Raw genomic sequence first — 12,051 nt, forward strand, 5'->3', positions numbered from 1 at the left:
TGCTAATCCCAAGACTTGTAAAGGTCATGTGTAAAGAGAAGGTAGGCCTTCTCTTAGGCCTACCTAAGTAGGCAATGCCTACTCCACCTTAGACATTGCCAGCGTTTGTCCTCTCACTTGATGTACGTTTCTGAACATACAGGATTTAATCTAATTGCAGTGTGCTCAGCACAGAGTTTTGCTGTTGGCAGTTTGGAGCCTACCAAACGATACCCCGCGTACCCTGCGAATTCCAGCTGTTCAACAGCCACTGGGTTTTCATGACGAGCCAAGAAGCTTCAGCTGGAAGGGGAAATCAGTCTTAACAAAGCTGTTCCTTCCGGTGGTTTAGTCAGTCATATTCAGCCCTGGGATCCTCTCTGCTCTCTTGGGTTACTTACTGCTTTTGAAGTGATTTGGGATAATTGTGTTAGGGACCATCTGGCCTGTATAGTGTCATCTACCTGCCAGTGGTCTTCCAAAGACGTAGTGGAGGAGCTACATTTTTTTTTATGGCCCCTTCTCATTGAAAGTTAAGGAAGTTTAGGTTCCTTAGTCACGTAGTGATTCATCTAGTCCATCTTCAACCGTCTAAAGTTAGCTGGCTGATCTAAGCTGCTCATCTCATCTACCTCGAGAAACAAACTCCTCCAGAGGGCGATTCATCCCACTTCTGTTAGACGTTTATCTCAGTCTAGACTGCTTGCTTAGACTAGCCAGCTGACATTTGGATGGGTGAAGGAGGTGAGAGGAATTCCCCTTAGTCACTTTTGAAAAATGTGCTTCTGAACTAGCTTTTCTTACATGGAATTGAAGTGAGAACATGCAATTCACTTCTCTTCAAACTGCAAAATGGACTTGAAAATAGCCCCTGTGATGAATCAGCTTTATATGGGATTCTCACCTCATTCCTCTCATTCCTGAAATTGCTTAGGTGAAAGGCACTTGTTTTATGGTCCTTTGATCCAATTTAATCATGTTCAAACAAGTGAGTCATGACATTTGTATAATGGGGTCCATTGCCCCAGCTACAAAGTCTGTTCAAATGTAAATGCCATGCCTCTTAGTTTAGAGCTGTTGTTTTGCTGATGCCACCTCATCCCTGGAGTCTGTTTCACTTCCCTGTTTATCTGGAAATTACATAAAGGCATTGTAGCTTTGTTGCTGGTGGTTTCAGACAAGTCAGTGGGTGCACTGTATTTGTAATTAGATCGTGAATATTCATGACTGAGGAAAACAAATCTGTTATTCTTCTTCCGACTGTAGCAACCAAATGAACTTTGTGAATGGGGTGTGCAGCGAGGACGTTAAACAGGCCAGCAGGCTCCTGATCCGTAAACTGTACCTGTTAATGCAAAACCTCGGGCCGCTTCCCAATGACATTACCCTGACCATGAAACTCCTCTACTACAATGATGGTAGGTGGAGAACAGTGTGTGCTGTGGAGAAAAATTCCCTTTACACCAGTTTCTATGCTAATCATGAGCCCCTGTAAAGTAAGTAAAGCATAGAAAGGTGAAATGGTAGAAGCTGTGAACTGAGAAATGGTGTAAAACATAGTAAAGCCTTCTGACACACAGGGATGGCAGATGCTTTTTAAGAAAGGGTTGAGCATTCGTGTAAGAAGTACAGCCGTGCAGTGTGAAAGGGAGACATCCTTCTCCTTCACAGTTTTTGTGTTTGTTTTTTTAAGGAACAGGCATCCTGCGTTTGTCAGGTACCGCTCCAGAAAGTTGAGCACATTAATGGTATCTCAGCACCCTAAAGTCATTATTTCTTTGAGCTCCCTAATAACATTTGCTCAGCTCATTTTTTTTCCTTTGCATTCTCTCCCTTCTTCCTGATAAAAAACCCCAGAATATTTTTTACTAGTTGATGTTGTTACTTGAGGCTGCTATGCACTTGTTCTTTATAAATCAGATTAAGGAGGGATGGAACTTGATTTCTCTGACATGAGTGGGTTCTTTCTCCCTGTGTAGTAACTCCCAAAGATTACCAACCCCCGGGCTTTAAGGAAGATGGCAGCCCTGGTGACCTGTTGTTTGATGGCGATCCTGTCAACCTGAGAGTAGGGTCAGTCTCCACTGGGTTCCACCTCATGAAGGTGAGAGTGACAACTGAAAAGAAAAGAATGGGGACAGTTGAAAGCAACCTGATCCAGAAGACTGGCCCTACTGAGATCTCCCATCAAGGGTTAGACTGTGATGAAGAGGAAGAGGAGGGGAGCACAAAGGTATAGAAACAGCTCTGTTCGGTTCTCGCTGAAGGAATGGAGTTGATCTAGCAAAACGCTCCTTAAAAAAACCATTTTCTCAGAATCCTAGTTTAATAAGGGTTTCAGCTTGTGTAGGGCAGCAGCGCTGCAGCAGGTTGAACACTGAGGCTGGAAGTACATAGACATAAAGTGAATTTCATTCCAATATCCACTGACTTACTGAGTGCCGTATGTTCTCCCAGAAGAGGGCAGTGATTGTACAGAGACCCACAGCACGTGCGTGTGCACACACGCACAGCACATGCGTGTGCACGCACGCGCACACATGCACACTTATACGCAGAGATGCACAAAATGGAGCAAACTGCAGAGCTTTGCATTTCCACTTGGCGTTTCTCAGGACTAAGCCACGTTCCACTGTGTAGTCAGGTGGGATTCCTTCCACTTACCTCTAGCCATCTAAAAGTCGTGTGTCGTGCCTAATTTCTTTAGGCCCCCCTCTGTGCTTAGTGGAGGAGGAGGCATCTTTAGCCGGGAATTCAGATAATTTCCTTAGACACCAAGGCAGGCTGGAATGAATGGTCCTCTGGTGGTGCCTCTCCAAAATGACAGAAGAGGCAGCCTCGACTGGTAGCTCAGACTTGACGGTTTAATTTTAGGTGGTTGGTGCCAGGGAATAAACCCCAGCATAACTAACTCATGAAGATAGGAAGCCGTTTAGGTTGGAATTCTGTTTTTTCTTAGAAAATTTCTCCCTTGAAAGACCCGTAGGCTTGGGAGAAGGAAGGCCTGGACACTGAGGAGCTGTGAAAATCTCATCCCTATTAGTGCTGGGTTTATGGATTTACCACCTTGGCATATTTTTTAGGCTATGCTATTAAGACAAAGCATCATTTGCTTTACAGAATCACCCTCTCCCTGCCAGAGCAGATTCAACTGAGCGTGGAGAGGACAAAAGTGACACCCATCCAGGCTGCAAAATGGAAGCATCTTCTTTTTACCTTCAAGATACAGGTAAATGCCTAGTTTCAAAACTGAAGGAGCTTGTGCTCATGACTGTATCCTAGCATAATATTCAGGTTTTCTCACTTACTGTTTGTCAGGCTGTTTGAATTTTGTGTCAAATGAGATTGAACTATAATAAAGGGCTTGTTTTATGTGCTTGGTTTGTCAGCAGAAACATTCCATTTTTAATCAATATCTTTCCACCTCTTTCTCTCAGCAGTTTTTTTCAGATGTGGAGGAAATGCACAGTTCATCAATACCGAGTTGCATTATCCACATTTTCCCCAAAGCTCTTTTCCTTTAGCTGTTACAGTTTGATTTTGCTAATGACTTCCATATGTGAAAACATACAGGAAAATACAGGAAAAAAGCCTTTTCTCGCACTTCAGTCCACCTAGCATCTGATATACCATGCTGCATTTGACCTTTGAGGCTCTCGGATATAGCCTGTGGAACAATACCATCTAGTGACAAAATGGTAAATAGCATTCCTGAGATCCCCAAGCAGTGGAATAAAGAAGCTTGGCTGCCTATGAAGTCACCTTTTCAGGTCTTTCTGCTGCAGATTCTCCAATGACTAATAAGGGGTGAACTCATACTGCCACCTTTTCCACTGTGGGGATATTAATAAGATCTTCCTCCTCTAACCAGTTGCCTGTTTTCATGAAACTGAAGCACTTTGGGACCCCCCATCAAATTTTATTGAAACCGTCTAATAAGGTCAACATACAGAGGACAGCTCCCCTCCTTCCCCATACACACACCCACTTGGATAGAGCACATGCAGGCATAAGCTTTGTTTCCTTAGGAAACCAGGTTTCCTGAGTTTAAGTGGGGTTTAAGTTTCATTGATAGGAGCTGCTGCAAGTTGATGTGTTGCACGTTCAGATGACACTTTATTCTGAAATCTCTGTTTCTAGGAATAAACTGCCAGTGTTGGCAGGGCCTGAGAGCAAAGGTTACCCAATTTCAGATCAGGCATGGGATTTTGCTACAGTGGTTTAATCAGGCTTCTGGGTTTTTTTTTTCAATTAAATGTGGGGTTTTAACTTTGGAGCTGGTTTTGATTAGATGTTTGGATCGTAGGTGGAAGGAAGAAGATGGAAATAAAGGAGACGGGCAGGATGCCTCGCTCAAGGGCATCTCAGCAGGTGAGCAAATTTTAGTGGCTCTAAGATACGCCAGGCAAGGTGAAATTCATTGCCACGGAACATTATGTCATCTAGGATGGCACAAGATTCAACTAACATTAGTGGATTTATTGTGCAGTATCAAAATGCATAGAGGCTACAAAGTATTATGGCATAGGGATATAGGCATGAACTGGAAGCATTTAGGAAGAAACTTTCCATGGTCGGCTTATTTCACGCATCCAGTACAAGAATTTTGTACTGTTCTCTGGAGCTGGCACTTGCGAATTACACACGCAGACTAACCGTATCAGTGTCCCAACCAGGCTGGTTTACCTGTGGGTGTGGTTTTGGATTAAGGTTCTGAAATCACCATCCTGTTTTAGGTTTGAAGAGTGTGTTTGTTGCCTAACATGGTCTTCACCTCTCCTTTCTTGCTTCCAGACTATCTTTACATGTGAGTCACAGGTACTTACTGGATCCTATCCCTTTTTGGCTACCTCTCTAGGATAGGACGAATTATCCCTGGAGGTGCTGATCTCTTTTTCAGTGGTTGTTGGGGCAACCCAAAGAACTAGGGTAGACCAGACATGTAATTTTAGATAAGTAAAGTTATGTGAAATTAATTCCATCCTGAAGGCTGCCCAGGCGAAACCCTGAATCAGAATCAGAGCTCGAATTCATGGCCTTGTGCAGAGGTTTTTTTCAGTGACAGGACAAATCTCTGAATACCACCCGAGTTGCCACTTGATCCTCCTCCCATTCAAATCAGTTGAAAATCGTGTGAGCTTGCATGTTCAGAAACTGAATCTTTACAGAATAAGTTAATGAGAGTAGGAAATTGCTACTAAAATTTTCCCCGCCTCTGTTGAAAAGAATCCCGGGGTGTCTAACCCAGACAGCAACTGGAGACTACAACTTAACGTGTCATTCAAAAGGCATCTGTGAAGTATTTGCCTTGACTCTGGATCTTAGAAATGAACTTCTGTGCCTAGGCTGGTATTTTTCAAACTTTAACCACATTTTTTTTTGTGTCACATCCTCCAGTTTCCTTCTGATCATTGTTTATTCTGTCGTCTGTGTGAAAACAGGAGCCTTTTTTGTTTGTAACTCATGGTTGTCCCACTGATTCATGCTCTGACATTCTTTCAGGTCTGTCACGATTGTAAGCAGAGCACCAGACACCTCTGTCTGGCAGCATGTGAATTTCATTAGAATACGGTAGCAATAGTGAGAGTGTCTGGAGGTGGTGGAAACAGCGTTAGTTGCTGAAAAATGGAAGAATCACTTTATCCATTGTATGCGTCCAAAGACTTAAAAAAAAAAAATCCCAAGCCCTCTGCCTGGTAGATTCTGCATGGCAGAGGGTTTTTTAATGTGTTCTTTGATACTGTTTTTTAAACCATCATAGCTTAAAAGTTGGCTAATATTTCAGTAAGTTTAGGGAAAAACAAAGTCAAGTCACTAGTTAAAAAGTGCAGATCATCATTGTAAGGCCAGTGCTAATAAAAATCTGACACTCTTTTCCATGTGAGAGGGACTTTCCCTTCTTTTCTGAGGGAAGTGGTTAAAACAAATAACCATTGTGTATTCCACTTGAATCAGGAAGCCAAACTGGTGAGTGAAGTTTGTCTTAAAAAATGAGGACAAGCTTGGGTGGATGGGAAGTCTGAGTTAGGTATTATCTAACAGGGTCAAGTATAGGTAAGATGGGTAGAAGTAGTCCTGTTGGGGTGTGAATGCAAACACCTTGTTGCTATCCAGATTACAGTACAGTCAAGTAATAGCATTGTCCAACTGTCAAGTGTGTTCAGAGAAGCTCTCTGCTTTAAGGAGCTATAAGGTCGTCCAAAGTGACTTGTTTTCTCCTGGATTTTGGAATTTAATCAGCTTGGTGTGTGAGGGGCCCTGGGAACAACCTAGCCTGGGCCATGGAGGTCTCCCTTCATTGAGGCAGGTGTGAGCCCTTAGGCTTGCGCTGCTAAGTGCGTGACTTTGAGTGTTAGGTTTCCACCAGAAGAAGATCCCCTTGAACTAACTCGCCGAATGATCACTGACATACCAGCACTACCGCAAGGGAGCAGGCAAGACCGGACAGCAAGGAATGGGCAAAGAGGGTCCGGGAGGGACACCTGCCCTTCTGGTGGCAGCGCAGTGTTAGCTGTTCAGCTGTCCGGGGAGCAGCACCTCGGGGACTTGGGTTTAAAGGTGCTCTCTGTACAGTTAAACATTCAGGCCAAGATTTTCAGACCTAACTAAAACAATTTGGAGTGTCCCAGAATTTGGTATTTGCACAAGGATTTGATACTCAGGAAGTGCTGAGTTCAAAAATGGTACCCACAGTCACACGTTGCTTTTGGAAATGTGGACGAGCCCATTGCTGCTCTTTATCTGAAGTGAACTGCTGTATTCTTTCTGGTTCCCTGGTTATCAAAAATAAAAACTCTGCTGTTGGAACTGAGTTTATTGGTCATTATCTCCCTGACCTACAGCTCTTCAGGAAGACCAGGAATGAAAGTATTAAAGGCTTATTTTTATCTAATGGACATGGGAGAGGCAAAGGATGCAGATCTGCCAAACAAGAAGCAGCTATTCCTGTCCAGTTAGAACTGTAACTGGGCTTTAGTAATGGCCATGGAGAGTCTCTGACAGAGGCTTTTCAGATTGGAGAAAAATTTACATGTACTCAACTGGCTTGTTATCTGCAATCTCATGATTGATGATACTTAGGATCAAATGAGAGATTGCCCTTTCCCAGCAAAGCATCTCTGTACTTAATCATCCAGAGTTAGACACCAGCATGTAAATTAGCCTACCTCTGCTGACTTCAGGAGAGTTTTTCTGATTGCATCAGCCAAGGATTTGGCCCCATGTGCTATCTTTATGCGTCTTGCTACTTTCCACTGGCATTCGAGGAGTTGTGAAGAGTTGGGTAAAATAGGGAATTGCTGCCCATTGATTTAGCTTATAGAAATCTGCTGATGAGAATGGGGTCCTGCACTGAACTTAAGATAACTTCTTGAATTCTTCAGTCCTTCATCCTTTGTGAATCCTTTAATGTTCTTGTCCTGCAGATTGATTTTGGTAAGCTTTGTCTTCACGTAAGCAAACATGTTGCAGTGGAATGAGTTTGGAATGAAACAGAACTAGAAGATGAGTAAAATCTGACCATGTGGACGCCTCTGCAGGCTTTTATCTCCCATCAGGAAGCTGTGGGCTGAAGTTCTGGGGTGGTCCTTAGAGCACAGTCTCACTGCACAGTGAAGCAGCCGTGCAGAGAGCCCTGAATTGCCCCTGACCGAGCCTGTGCCAGAGCTAGAAATGGTGTGGCTGTAGCAGCACAGCACAAGTCAGTTCTGCCTCCCAAGTTTCTGGCTTCATTAGCTAGGGCCAGACACTGCTTATGCTGCTAGACTGGCCATGCTTATGCTCCTAGACTGCTGTGGGACATGAGGAAGCGTGTTGACACTTGGCCTTGCGTGGACATAATCAGTTTGGATCAGTGGTAGCTCAGGGGTCTCTGTACTGTGATTCACTGCCTGCTGTAGGCATAATCCTGCCATGCGGATTAGCTCTCTTAACTGGAGCTGTCTGAAAGTTAGATGTCTAGGGAGAGATTCATACCTAAATGTTGTAAATCAGTGCTGTTTTAGACCTCAGAGGATAGCCGGTCTGGCCTCCAGCTGCTGCTCCCATGCAGAAGACTTGGCTACCTGGCCACATCCTCCTTCTGCAAGGGACTGTGTCAGCGATGGAAGCCAGTGTGAACAGTCTTTCATGGATGACACATTGTGAGTAGTATCTGTTGTGTTTGCCAGTGGTCAGTGCCCTGTTGGTGCCCAGGGCCCTGGTCACCCTGATGGAGATTCTTGTGCCTTTGCTGAGCTTCCGTGTTGTAGGCAGCTTCTGTCTGAAAGTGAAGGTCAGCGCAAGTGGATCCAGTTGCAGAATAACAGCTTGGAGATCAAGACCTTTGTTGTCTGATTTTTCCCAGACAAACCACTTTTAAAATTGCCACGACAGAAAGCAGTTGAAGGGTGAAGCCTGCCATTTGCAGAGCAATAGGAAAGCATTTTTCTGTGGCAATGTCATTATCTTGAACTTCTGCAGAAAAGAAAAAAATAGAAAGGTTTATCTCTAACTGTCTATCAAGAGAGCTGTATCTGATGAGAAGTTCCCAGAACATTTTCTCCTCCAAACCAGCTGAGGCTACACAGACCCAAACAATGAAGAGAGAAAGATTCAGAGATGAGCTTGCCTCTCTCCTTCCTGTGAGCTCAGGCCATTCTGGGAGGAGTGAGACAGGGAGGTCAGGAAATTCCTGGCTTCTCTCAATTCACGTCAGATCCTTAGCTGTATCTTGGGGCCATTCATCCCTTGCATGAGTTATCCCTGTCTAGTGTGCAGGAAACATTTCCTAGTGATCTCTTCATTCAGAGGTGAGGCCCGTCATCCCACAGATCCGGGGAGATTTAACCCTTGCGCCCTCAGATTCCCTGACAGCTACCCAGGGACATCTGCGGGAAGACGTGGAGCTTCCGTGCTGGCTGCCTTTACATATGTTCATAACGTACGTGCTAGCAACCAGACCGTCTAAAGAAATCTGCATAAATTAAGGTTGGGCAGGTCTAATGTCACGAGGGACTAAGTTGGGTAGCAGCCTAATAGGCAGAAGGAGTATCCATTGCTTTTTGCCTCCTCGGTTACAGTGCTGTAATCTTACGGGGGAAGGCTTCTGGTTTTGGGAGGCGTATTAGATTGTGATCCGGCAATCAGAATGGCCGGCACGGCAGTGTACATTGTGATTGAGGGCCCCGGAAGAGATTATAAGGATAGAGATGGATAAATTTTTTTTCAACAGGTATTTTTGAAGAATTTTTTTTTTTTATACTCTGGAAAAATCTGTTCATTAGGCCTTTAAATGCTACAAGATACATGAGGTATAGAGTAGGCCTGTGAGACTTCCAGTACGTGAAAAAGAAATTGCGTTGAATGTCAAAGATTTTAACAGTGAGCTATGGAAAAGGAAGAGGACTAGTGGTAGTCAGTGATGTGTTGGCATGGCTTTCTGGGGACAAAAATGTGGCAAGTTTCCACAGAAACACTACAGTGAGTGTCTTTCATTCTTCCACCTGCGTAAATTGGCTTTCATGCTAACCAGCATGATTCTCCTCCACTTGTACAGATGAAAATCAGGATTAATTCCACTGTCAGTGCAATCGCTTTACTGGAAACTGATAAGAGACCGGTGCTGAGCCCTGCGTCGAGTGTTTAACCACTGTGCTGCCTTCGCTGCATCACTGCGGTCAGAAGGGACAATTGGAGATCGTCGTGTCCAACCTACCTGCTCAAAGCAGGGTGAAGTGGAGCAGGTTTCTCAGGACCTTGTCCAGTCAGGTGTTGAATATCTCCAAAGATGGAGACTCCACAACCTCTCTGGACAACTTGTGCCAGTATTTGATCGCCCTCACAGCAAAAAAAAGTTTGTCCTTATGTTTAATGGAATTTCCTGTATTTCGGCGTGTGTCCATTTCCTCTTGTCCTTTCAGTGGACACCATGACATACCTTGTGAACCTTGATTTTTGCTGTGCTTGGAGAGCAGAGAGCAGCCAACGGTCAGTGAGTAGACGGGAGTTACTGCCTTCAACCAGAGAGAAATGGCCGTTCACCAGGGATGCCTCAGGCCTTAGGGGATCAATTTAAAGAGTCACTGGCTTGATTTTTGAAAGTGGCAAGCGTTTGCTGTGCTATCGAGTCAATGTTTGCAGCTGAAATCACAGGATACATCAGGCACTGGCTCTCTCTGATTAAAGTTTCCTCATGATGATAGATGCCCCCTGACACCTGAGGATCATTTTGCCTCATTTCAGCAGTTAAGTCTTGTATCTCAGTCCTTATTCTTCTGGCTCCCTTGATGGAACTGGACTTCTTTTGACATTAATGTGCTTCCGAATTTGTCAGGATAGTTACAAGGTACCAAACTAAACACTCCGTGTCCCTGACAAAGGGAACTCTTCTGAGGGCATAAAATTTGCCAAGTGCCAAATCTCAGCATGGGGCAGGCCAGGGACAAAGAGGGACACAGTTGAATGCTCTTGTGCAATTTTAGCTTTCCTACATAGGATGCCTTGGGAAGCAAAACACATGTCAGAAGAGCTGTAAATTTGCTTCGATTTATGTTGGGAATTTTTGGCTGGAATACGTGGGGACACTGGGGATTGAAAATTGCAGAGCACAAAACTAGGTCCTGATTTTGTCTATCTAAGAATAGCAGTGTAGCTGTGGTCTGCTCATTCTGTTTCATCCACCAGTCTGCCTTGGGAAGGCTTTAATCTAAGTCTAATCTATTTTTAGCCTGATATCTTCTCCAGACAATGTGCAGCTGTCCTGTTAGTTTTATGCCAGAAATTAGTAACACTTGTATGATTCACAAGTTAGCTGCATTTTTACAGAAAAATTTTGCGGCAACATACTACTTTTTTACACGTAGTGCAGTATTGTAAAACAGGAGATTCAAACTCACTGTGTGTTCATGGTATGACCTAGACCCAGAACTACACCTCGGACTCAGGAGGTCATGGGTCTGTTCCTGTCTTTGCTACTTGATCGGGACTTGTCCCACCTGTCCTGTTGTCAGCACGGTCCCTTTGCAGGGTAAGCGTGCGAGGGCCTGGGCCTTGTCCTATCTGCTTTTATAGCACCTGGCTCATCCGTGGAGCCGAGGGCCTGTAGTGGTTGTGTGAGACAAAAAACCAACATTCACACAGCGCAAGCTCTCCCATCAGTTATTCTAAATCAAGCATCCCAGTACATGGGAAAAATTAGAATTAATCAACCGCTGGAGGCTTTGATTGTATGTTTAGTCAATGGGAGGGATTTCCTGCTTTTCACCACACTATTTAAGAGGTTTACCTTCTGGTTAAAGTCAAATAAACTTACGTAGGATCTGACTTAATCCCATTTAAAGCAACATTTCTGGGGAAGAACCTTGAGTGTTTGGCTAAGGATGGGACCTGGAAGTTGGACTTGGGGTCTGTTCCTGGCTCCGAGTTCCTACATGAACTTGTAGCTGGGCAGGGGCAGGACGGGACATGCTGGCTTTGGTGAAATACCTCACACAGCTGACATCTTATTCATTCAATAGATGAATAGTGCCTGTCTAGAGCACTTGATGGCTTGCATAGATGTTTTTACTCTTCTCATCTCAGGTTCCTGTTAGGAGGTCATGCTGCCTGTGGTAAAGGGGAGGAAAACCGAGGGAGAGTTGCAGTGGACTCTGCGTGAGCAGCTGCTTGTGGCTATTTCTCCCGCCTCAAAAGTATCCCATCCATGCAGAAAATTTAGGAGGAATAGCAAAGGGGTAAAAACTTTACTGAGTAGTTGCCTGTGCTGCAGAAGATCCATTCCTCAATAGAGGAAATAAAAGCACCAACTCTAGCTGATGCTGTCTTTATGCGGTTTAGACTAAAATAGGAGGAGAGCTGCCTTACTCAGGTGACTGGGGGCTGGGAGACTGGGGTTCATCGCTTTGCTTTGTTGTGTGGCCAGCAGGACAGGGTACAAACCCTGCAGCTGTGTTAGCACTGGAGAGTTTTTGGATGCAGTGTTTCCCCCCTCTGGGCCCTTTACTTCAAAAAAGGAAGCAGACAGGTTAAAACGATGCCAGGGAGAGGAAAGTAAATAACTGCCTAAAATGCCAGTTTGAGCAGCTGGATATCGGG

The 12,051-nt window shown here is 44.5% G+C and overlaps 1 protein-coding gene across 1 annotated transcript in view; it reads left to right on the forward strand.

Moving 5' to 3' along the window:
* HORMAD2 (HORMA domain containing 2) overlaps positions 1 to 12,051 on the forward strand; it is a 22,482-nt gene that overhangs the window by 8,773 nt on the left and 1,658 nt on the right. Inside the window, exons 8-11 of the mRNA XM_009332039.1 lie at positions 1,246 to 1,397; positions 1,959 to 2,212; positions 3,100 to 3,208; positions 4,286 to 4,350. Of these exons, the coding sequence (XP_009330314.1) occupies positions 1,246 to 1,397; positions 1,959 to 2,212; positions 3,100 to 3,208; positions 4,286 to 4,350 (580 nt within the window). The remainder of the gene's footprint in view (positions 1 to 1,245; positions 1,398 to 1,958; positions 2,213 to 3,099; positions 3,209 to 4,285; positions 4,351 to 12,051) is intronic.

Source organism: Pygoscelis adeliae, unplaced genomic scaffold (assembly GCF_000699105.1).
Source record: "Pygoscelis adeliae isolate BGI_AS28 unplaced genomic scaffold, ASM69910v1 Scaffold659, whole genome shotgun sequence".
Classification (NCBI taxonomy): domain Eukaryota; kingdom Metazoa; phylum Chordata; class Aves; order Sphenisciformes; family Spheniscidae; genus Pygoscelis; species Pygoscelis adeliae.